The sequence below is a fragment of the Nematostella vectensis genome, chromosome 11, assembly GCF_932526225.1.
Source record: "Nematostella vectensis chromosome 11, jaNemVect1.1, whole genome shotgun sequence".
In the NCBI taxonomy this organism is placed as follows: domain Eukaryota; kingdom Metazoa; phylum Cnidaria; class Anthozoa; order Actiniaria; family Edwardsiidae; genus Nematostella; species Nematostella vectensis.
The window spans coordinates 10,025,440-10,035,373 of record NC_064044.1 but is presented as its reverse complement, the minus strand read 5'-3'; the positions used below and the strand labels follow the sequence as shown (position 1 = coordinate 10,035,373).

The window sequence follows — 9,934 nt, the reverse complement described above, 5'->3', positions numbered from 1 at the left end:
TCGGTGCACAATGATAAAAAAAATACTTTTTACAGCTTTGTGATTGCGTCTCGAATAAAAGGAGGAATTACAGAAACCCATCTCTTGGCCTTAGTCTCTCAAATAACCTGATAACTTTCGGGCTGAAATATGCTCTTTAACTTGAAAAACAGGAATGCATCCAATAACTTGTAAATTATCAACGTTTTCATATTTTTATTTGGTTTATTCATGCTCTCCCGAATAAAAATGATTTATTGCTATAGTTGTTGGTTGGAGTAGGAATGGCAGTAATCAATTAGCGTGAAAGTTGATAGAAAAAGATCAAAATTAAAATGGAAAAATTGTACCAGAAAATAAGAAAATGTAAACTTTGGAAAAGATGACATGTCGTTCGCGAGAATGTTTTAGGATTTAGCTACCGCTAAAACGTAGACCGGCGACAATCTATCTCAACTACTGAGAAACAATGCTTTTGTCGCCGCAACAAGATTTGCAGGGGAGGGGAAAAAATTAAGTGTACTTACAGCTCGCATGATATGACTTTGTGCTCTTCAAATGGCCACGATGTGTGTGTTTGTGCTAGATGTGCAAACCAGAAGAGACGCTACAATCCTCGACATACGTTTGGCAAATTTGGGAATCGTTGATTACGTTTGTGACATCATATATTACGTTCGTCAACTTTAGCACGCGCAAAAAGCTACAAAACGAACCATTTGCGTTGACTGCTCGTGTATTTCTAGCAACAAGTAAACATGACTTCTTGGTGATCTTCGAAAAAAAAATTAATGTTTCTGTTTTAAATACTATGCAAAAACGCGGTTTACCTTACGAATTAGGAAGAGGTAGTCTGGGTCTTGGGCGGCAGATTCAAATCCAAGATGGCGGCCGCCATGGCTGGCCGTGTGGAATTAATCGAGTTTGTTCGCCCGGAAAGCAATGACGTTAACTTGTACATTACTGGCATAAGCAAGAAACTAGACGCAGAACAGGCCGAAGTATTAGCTCATCTTGTTTTGATCAGTGTGTTTTGTATACTATTTCTTGCCGTCTCTCGGATACCTAAAAGCAAACAAACGCACTTTGCCTGGTCATTCCGTGTTTTCAACCCGTTGAGCCAGGTTGAGCCATCACAAATCGCGAAGATCTTAACCCTCAGACACCCCAACCCTTCTCTGGAACAACGGTGTATGTGCTAAAAACCCGTCAAAGCAGCTCTCTCTTTAGGTGTAGCCTCCTGAAGTTTGGGACCTCCTTGGACAAAGTAATTTACCACCTTTAGGTGGGATATGTGTGGATGTATTGTCCTGAGACTTCTAGAATTCCAAGGGGGGGGGGGCAGTGTAATGACCCACCACCACTCTGTGTTGTCCACCTAAACCTTGGTTTAAAGCAGTACTCAGAAAATGTTTCTTTTAGATAAAACTAAGAGGGATTTTCTCAAGATTTGGCCTAATCTATGAAGTTCAAGTTGTGGATACTCTGAGCTCTGAAAACGTAGAAGGTAATAATCAGTATCTGACAATTTGCATGTTAGTGAGGAATTTTCAGTTCATACCTATTCTGCATTTATTTATAGGGCCTCAGTTCTTAGGTGGGAATACTGGAGGTCTTTATGCATTCGTTAAGTTTTACTCTGCCAAGGCAGCGTTGAGGGCTAAAGAAGAGGTTAACGGCAAATGGCTGATTGATGGGAATATTCTAAAGGTAATTCTCTGATGAGATGGTACTAGAGCGTCTGGATTCCAAGAGTAGCCTATATTGAATTTGTTGCAATGGCCATAGGTCCAATTTGCCAGTCGTAAAAAGCCAAGTGGTGTCCCATCCCCACTGTACATGGCCAAGTGTGTTGAACTTGCTCATTACTACCTCGGCTTCAATGGTTGGTCAACCAGTGTAATAAGTGTGAGTATTTACCTAGTGTAAAACATATTATTTTACTCCAGGGTGTGTCAAGATTGTCCCTAAGGAATTTTCTTGCTGGTTGGCTAGGAAAGTGTGCAAAGCTTCAGGGGTGGATCCAGTATTTCAAAATAGGGGGTGGATAATCAACGGATAGGCAGCTTGTAACTGATCCAGTGGTTCTTGGTAGATCACATAGATCTAACAATTTGTCATGTCAGCAAAGTCAAGCGGGTGATGGGACATGGGAAGTACCTCCTCCGTAGTTTCTTAAAACAAAGTGACTTTCATTTTTTTTTTTGCTCAAAAAGGGTCGGTGGTGGATATCCACCCAATCCACCTCGCTTGTTTCCGCCCCTGAGCTTGATTCCTGTTTGTGATGTTTAAATTTACTTACCTGAGTCATTCTCTGTTCTTTCACATGTTCATGTAGAAGAGACCATATTCTACCACAATTCTCAGACATGTAGCAGACCATTAAAAAATTGGGCGGAGGGCATGATAAGGAATATTAAAAAAGATATTGGGGACACAGCCATGCTCCTACTGGTCATTTTCTTATAATTTTTGTAATTATTGGCAAGGGGGGCACACCTCCAGTACCCTACTCCCTGTATAGTTACACAAGAAAAATGTGACATAGATAAGTAAAATGATAGAAGCAAACAGGAAGACATTTTTCTGCTAAGTAGGGAAAATCAAACAAAAAGAGTCTAATAACAGTTTTTTATCTTGTGAAACTTATAAACAAATACGGTTAAGGACAATCCTGGTGTACTCTATACACAAGGCTGTGTCTTCTAATGAAGATCTTTCTTCCTTATTACACAAAAAGATTATCTACTGAAACACCATGTATTGTATTATATTAAATTAACATGCATCTTATATAGGTATTTACCATACTTTAGGACATTGATTTGTTAGATAAAAAACATGCTTTTTTACATACAATCTAAATCATAAAGCAGGTATGCTTTCACTGCATCTGAAAAACGCATGTTTTGAATTCAAGCATGCATGTTTTGATGAAACATCAACAATGGCTTCACAGTGTGACTTATGTAAATAGTAATACAGATGACCAGTAGTTATAATAATTCATTTTCATATTGTTAGATAACTCCAGTGCCTGCAGATGCTACTCATAGTCCACAGAGTAATCCCGCCCCATCCCACCCTATGTACCGCTGCATTGTGAGGCTTGAAATCAAAGACAGCAGCACATACTGTGATGGTATCGGGTACGGTGGAGACAGATATGTGTTGGAGAAAGGTATGTTGTATCCTACATGTATGTGATAGGGGGTGACAGGGAATATGGTACACAAAGGTGTGCTGTCTATTGTATGTGATATGGGGGAGTCAGAAGTGTGTTCGGCAAGGGTATATTATTTCCTACATGTATGTAATAGGGGGTGACGGGGAATGTAGAACACAGAGGTGTGCTGTCTATTGTTTGTGATATGGGGAGACAGATATGTGTTGGAGAAAGGTATGTTGTATCCTACATGTATGTGATATGGGGTGACAGAGAATGTGGAACACAAAGGTGTGCTGTCTATTGTATGTGAAATGGGGAGACAGATATGTGTTGGAGAAAGGTATGTTGTCTCCTACATGTATGTGATAGGGGGTGACGGGGAATGTGGAACACAAAGGTGTGCTGTCTATTGTATGTGAAATGGGGAGACAGATATGTGTTGGAGAAAGGTATGTTGCATCCTACATGTATGTGATAGGGGGTGACAGAGAATGTGGAACACAAAGGTGTGCTGTCTATTGTATGTGATATGGGGAGACAGATATGTGTTGGAGAAAGGTATGTTGTCTCCTACATGTATGTGATAAGGGGTGACGGGGAATGTGGAACACAAAGGTGTGCTGTCTATTGTATGTGATATGGGGTGACAGATATGTGTTGGAGAAAGGTATGTTGCATCCTACATGTATGTGATAGGGGGTGACAGAGAATGTGGAACACAAAGGTGTGCTGTCTATTGTATGTGATATGGGGAGACAGATATGTGTTGGAGAAAGGTATGTTGTCTCCTACATGTATGTGATAAGGGGTGACGGGGAATGTGGAACACAAAGGTGTGCTGTCTATTGTATGTGATATGGGGTGACAGATATGTGTTGGAGAAAGGTATGTTGTCTCCTACATGTATGTGATAGGGGGTGACGGGGAATGTAGAACACAGAGGTGTGCTGTCTGTTGTATGTGATATGGGGAGACAGATATGTGTTGGAGAAAGGTATGTTGCATCCTACATGTATGTGATAGGGGGTGACAGAGAATGTGAAACACAAAGGTATGCTTCTGCTGTAGGGTATGTTGTCACCTACATGTACACAGGTGGTGGTACACAGGATGGAGACAGGAATGTGTTATTCAAAATTGTGCTGTGTGGGATATGGGGGACTCAGAAATGTGTTAGACAAAGTTGTGCTGTCTGCTGTATGTTATATGGGGGTGACAGGAATGTGTTAGACAAAGTTGTGCTGGCTGCTGTATGTTATATGGGAGTGACAGGAATGTGTTAGACAAAGTTGTGCTGTCTGCTATATGGGGGTGACAGGAATGTGTTAGACAAAGTTGTGCTGTCTGCTGTATGTGATATGGGGGTGACAGGAATGTGTTGGGCAAGAGTATGCTAAACCTAGTCCCCAGGGTCTTCTGGGTTATAGATGCCATATTGAAAATTACCCAGAAGACCATGGGGACAAGGTTGGAGTATGCTGTTTCTATCATGTATGTGGTGGTACACAGGGTGGAGACAAGAATGTGTTAGACAAAGGTACAATATGCTGTGTCTTGCGTGTATGTGGTATGGTAAAGGCAAAAATATGTTAGGAAAATGTATGCTGTTTATTGTTACAAAAAAGTCATAGATATAGTGAGTGCTTACAGGCAGTGGAATGTGTTTTTATCAAAGAAAACGTTTTGATTGTGCAAAAAACTGCCTAGGACATGCACAAATTTAACATAGTCATCCACTTGATGTCATGCTATTTCAGACATTAATGATTTAGGTAAACCGCATGATCAATTGGTTAATCAGGAATTCTTTGTTTCATTTCTTTGTTTTAGAAAAAGACCCGGCAAAGAGAGTGGAACTTATTGGCATTGCAAAGAAGATAGCCCATAGACACGCCTTAGAGAATGCCTTTAGAAGGGTCATTCTGATGGTGTTTGACAATGGAAAGGTTGCTGTAGAGATTAATCAAATGGATATTATGGATCTTGAAATGAACTGTGTTACAGAGAATGTGGTTCATGTTAATGTGATAGAGGAACCGGAACATGATGATGATGATGATGATATGATTGCAGCATTGGAAGACTTTGTTAATGAAATGTAGTGAAAAGGGGTTGATGGATGGCTGTGATGGATTACTTTTTATTTTATTAGCGTATTGGAGATGAAAATTATTTGTCATCATGCCATGTCTTATGACAATGTTATGTTGTTATTCATGGATGCACATATGTTATTCATGGATGAACATAAGAACATTAAGTAGTGTGTTATCTATGTTGTCAGTGTGCACCACATAATATCAAGTACTCAAACAAGTGTAAAAAGACCCACCTAGAGAGTAGAGAAAAACATTTGAGTTAAACTTTAACTTTTTCAATATGTTTTGTGGGTGTCAGAATTGGAAATGTTCCATGAAGGCTTATTTTTTACCTCATCCCCTAGTAAAGCTGATTTCAGTCTAACAGGTGGCTGGATCTAAACTCTCAGTCTTTTCCTAAAAGTTTTATTAAAATTCATTAATAACCCTGCATAACAATCGCTCCTATTGATAATTTATTGTCTTTGTCAAATTTACTTTTTACCATAAAGGGATAATATGAGAACCAAACAACAATGCAATGGTCCCACCCTTCACAAGTCAGTGATTGTGCTTCCTATGCATAGAGTTAAATGTCCTATGAACGAGTGGAATACATATCCTTGTCATCTGGGTTAGACTGTCCAGGATCACCCTCAACTTTCAAAGGTTTTTTCACTTCTTCTGGTTCAATAACCATTCTCTGATCTTTACCAGAAACATCACTTTTCTCTTGGGTCTTTTCCTCTTGACTTTCAATAACCACTGAGTTCTCATCATTTGTGTCAGCATTTGAGGAGTTACTTTTGAAGAACCACCCAACAAATGGCACCTTGGTCATAATTGACTCCTCTGCCATCTCAGAGCTGACTTGCTTGCTATTTTGAGATTCACTGGGAGTTATTTCAACCGCCTCCACTGGAGTCCCTTCCTCATTGACCAATTTAGTTTCAGGCATTTCAACAGGTTTGTCAACGATGACAAATTTCTCTTCTGTGGCTCCTTCAGTTTGGGATGTCATGTCTAATACTTTTCCTGGGTTCTTCGTGATCTTGGGTTTGTTCTCTTGGTACTTGGTCCACTGGTCACTAATGAACATTTTAGCTTTTCTATAGCCTTCTAGGGAGATATCAGTTGCTTTGGATGGGTAGCACAGAGATGCCACTGCTGCACCCAGGCCGACAGAGTAGAAAACTCTCCTAAATGGGCAACCTAAAAATCAAGAAAAAGAGATCTACTTTTATAATAGATTTAAAAGTACAGTGAGGGAGTAGAAAGTTCAGGACTCAAAATCAATAATACTGTAATTGGAAGTCAAATTGTGATCAAATTTATTTGCAAAAAGAAAGAATTTAGTCAAAACATTATTACTGCACGTCCATGGTTTGTCCTGATTTCTAAACTTAAACTATCACTCCATGTGTGCTTATTCCATTTTGGCTGGGGCATTCTGACATCTATATCAACTTACGTCCTCGGCCAGCAAGCAATGCTCCAACCAAAACACCAGAAGATATGCACCCAAACTTGATCTGGAATACTTGGTCATTGGTGATAAGGTCAACAAACTCTACAACAAGGATCACAAAACAAAGCGTATATGAAAAGCATTCAATGAAGCAAACTGCCTAGCTGTAATGCACACAAAGACTTTTTGTCTTTAGATTTTGTCAAGGCACAAAATGTAAAAGAAAAAAGTTCTGGAGAAACTTGACAATCTCCTTTTTTTCAAGCTTACAGACTTCTTAGCCTACATCAGGGTCATACACAGGGGGTGCGCATGGTGTGCGTGCACCCCCCCCCCCCCCCCCCTTGGTTGCCAAAATGTGGTTGATTTCTTATTAAGGAATCTTCAATCTTCATATATGATATGTACCTATGACCCCCACCCCCCCCTCCTGGGAACACGTCTGTACATCCTAGTTCATTGGATTATGTAAATAACTATTACAGGTATGCACCTCCTGTACAAAACAGGGCTCACCTTTAGAGGGAGATTTTTTTTAAAATAAATGTTGCATAGGATTTTTATAAAGAACTCACCAACTGACTTTGTGCTAACTATTTCATATGCAGACCTCGTTTTCTCAACAAGCACCTAGTGAGGAATAAAGAGGATCAGCGTTATACTTTGATAAATCTCTTAAAGAGCCCTTATCAGCCTCACATATAAGGCAAAGAATATTATAATTCATACAACTACACTCATAAATCGTACGCTCTGATTGGTCAGTGGTCCATGTGTTAGTATTAAAGAGAACACACGCATGTTTGGTGTCAGCATGTGTGCATGCTCACCAAAAATAGATTGTTACGTAAGAATAAATTTTTATTGTTGTATAAAACAAATAGATCTCATTCTTTTTGTGGGTCTGTCCTCTAATAGATGCACAGAAGACATCACAGGTGTCATGAACAACAGTAACAAGACTCGACTGTGTCTCATTGCTTACTTTCTTGTTCATGACACACTTTGATGTCATCTGTGCATCTATAAGAGGACAGAAGCATGCAAAAATAAGATGTACTTGTTAAATCCTTACCTTGACATCATCCCAGTATCCCCATAGTGCCCGTCTCCCTGAGGACACCTTAAGCTCCAAGGCGGACCGCTTGTCGTCCAAGACCACCTCATTGTACACAACAGGCTTGTCGTAGATGTCAAGCTTTGAAAACAATGATGTAATGAAGTTAAGTATCACAATTACTGACAAGTTTGGGCCATAAATGTATGTGATAGCGAGTTCATTCATTCCTTCATATTTCTGTCTTGTTTGGGAATGTGTTACTGTGTCATAATGGGGTGACCCTTATTAGTGGGTTGGGAGTCTCAAGATTTTGAACCTTTTCTCATGCCTAATTTTCTGGAAAATTTCCATACATTGACATAGCTGTCAACCCAACTTGGACAGGTTTCATCAGGCTGGTACCCAGGGGGGTGCAGAGGGTTTCCCCCAGGAAAAATGGTCCACTTTTTCGGATTTCGCACCCCCCCCCCCCCAAGAAACATCCTGGGTACGGGCCTGTTCATGCTAGCTTTCCTTGTGGTTTCATGCTAGCTTTCATTGTTGAGGCCTCTGTCACGGCACCTATTCTCAACCACTCGAACGATTCAAAACAAATTTGAGTGTTTGCAAGTTTCACCGTGCAATGTGTCATGTGGGCGAAAATGTCAGTTTTGAATCCCTTGGTGCGGAACCAAATAAAAGCTTTAATTAGCATTGAATGGCACTTGCAAATTTCATTTATCAGAGATTATTATCTGTGATATTTTAGCTAAAATGAAACAAATTTTCTGTGCTATTTTTCAAACGGACGAGATCCGGACGAAATCCGACGAAAGCACGACTAACCAATCAGAAATCAGCAAATAGAAGCCAGCGAAGTGCAACCCAAATGCCCCACAAATTGTACAACATGTCGGATAAGGTCTGTGAATCCTGCTCGGGTTTATCTAAAATATAGACGTTTATAGGGGTTTTCCAGCGACTTGGTAAATAAAAGACGGTCACCTAACATGATAGAAATTGATTTTTGTCCAAGCTTGGTGAAAAGCTTGTAGAGAAGCATAGAAATAGATAACTACAAGTTTGGTTGTTGAATGGAAATGCCCCGAATCCAGCTGGAAGTACGAAAACTTGGAAATGATAAGATAAAGCGGCGCTCTCTTCGGTAGGTACTATGTGTTTATGTGCTTTTTTTGTCAACTTGCAGTGATTTAAGTGCGGGGAAAAGTAGAAGAGAATGCCGAATTCGAGAGTAAGTACGCAGCAGCTTTGTCTCCTATTATCTTTGTTCTACAAAGGAGTTCTGACCGGAAGATGCTTATTTTCCTTGTCCAGATTTGCAGAAAAAAAACTCAAACCAATCTTTTTGCCGTCGATTGCCGACTTTTCTTAGGACATTTGTGGGACCTCATGGCTGTTATTGCATCATCTCTTTCCTGATTGGCTATTTGTGCGCGCGTGATTGACATGTCGGATCTATGAATAGGTTTGACTGGACGAGAATAGGTTTGGAGAAGGGTTTTAGTATTTACTCTGATTGTTCTCGGTAAAAAAACAAACTTGTTAGAATAGTCGAAGTTTACACAATTACTCTAACGTGGAAGAAGCTTAACAACACAAAAAATTCCTCTAAAAGGTAAAGTGGACGAGAATAGGTGCCAATACCTTACTGCTAAACTGTCAGTTGTTAGTTAGCAAAATAATGATGCAGCACAATAAGCTAGGTGTACCCACCTCAGATGGATGGATTTTCGTCCCCGAGGCCTGTACCCTTGGGAAGGCCATTAGACCCACGACAGGAGTTGCACCAGCTACAAGCGCTCCAGGAATCTGGGACAAGCAAAGTGAAAATTACTTTTTAGAGACAGCCCCCTTCTTATAAAAAAAATATAAAACAGTTTCACTTCTCTCATCGAGACAGACATTATGGAACTTAGAATGAGTTAAAGCTTTGTAAACGGTGATTAACATTTGCTCAAAATGTTTTTTCTTTCTTATACATACAGTACCTTCGCCAACCTGAAGGCCGCCATCTTGGATGTGACTCAGCTAGGTCCAGACTCTCGCTACATTTTACACAGGAAACCCAGCAGGCTGGCAATGCGGCTCATCTAAACAGAAAAAAAAAACGACTGGAAATCGAGTAATTTATATACAAAAATTCAATATTAAAAAAACTTTAAAGAGTTAGGTAAAATGTA

The 9,934-nt window shown here is 39.9% G+C and overlaps 2 protein-coding genes across 2 annotated transcripts; one reads left to right on the top strand and one right to left on the bottom strand.

The window, feature by feature from the left end:
* Positions 1-108: 108 nt before the first annotated feature.
* On the top strand, positions 109-5,679 carry LOC5510193 (RAD52 motif-containing protein 1). The gene is made up of 6 exons (XM_001630598.3): positions 109-980; positions 1,402-1,486; positions 1,562-1,689; positions 1,768-1,887; positions 3,004-3,160; positions 4,979-5,679. Exons 1-6 carry the CDS (start codon positions 864-866, stop codon positions 5,248-5,250), a joined length of 879 nt encoding a protein of 292 aa, XP_001630648.3. The 5' UTR covers positions 109-863; the 3' UTR covers positions 5,251-5,679.
* Positions 5,637-9,855, bottom strand: LOC5510194 (MICOS complex subunit Mic27). The gene is made up of 6 exons (XM_001630623.3): positions 9,743-9,855; positions 9,468-9,563; positions 7,770-7,892; positions 7,270-7,324; positions 6,698-6,796; positions 5,637-6,438 (listed from the first exon to the last, which is right to left on the bottom strand). Exons 1-6 carry the CDS (start codon positions 9,764-9,766, stop codon positions 5,825-5,827), a joined length of 1,011 nt encoding a protein of 336 aa, XP_001630673.2. The 5' UTR covers positions 9,767-9,855; the 3' UTR covers positions 5,637-5,824.
* Positions 9,856-9,934: the final 79 nt, after the last annotated feature.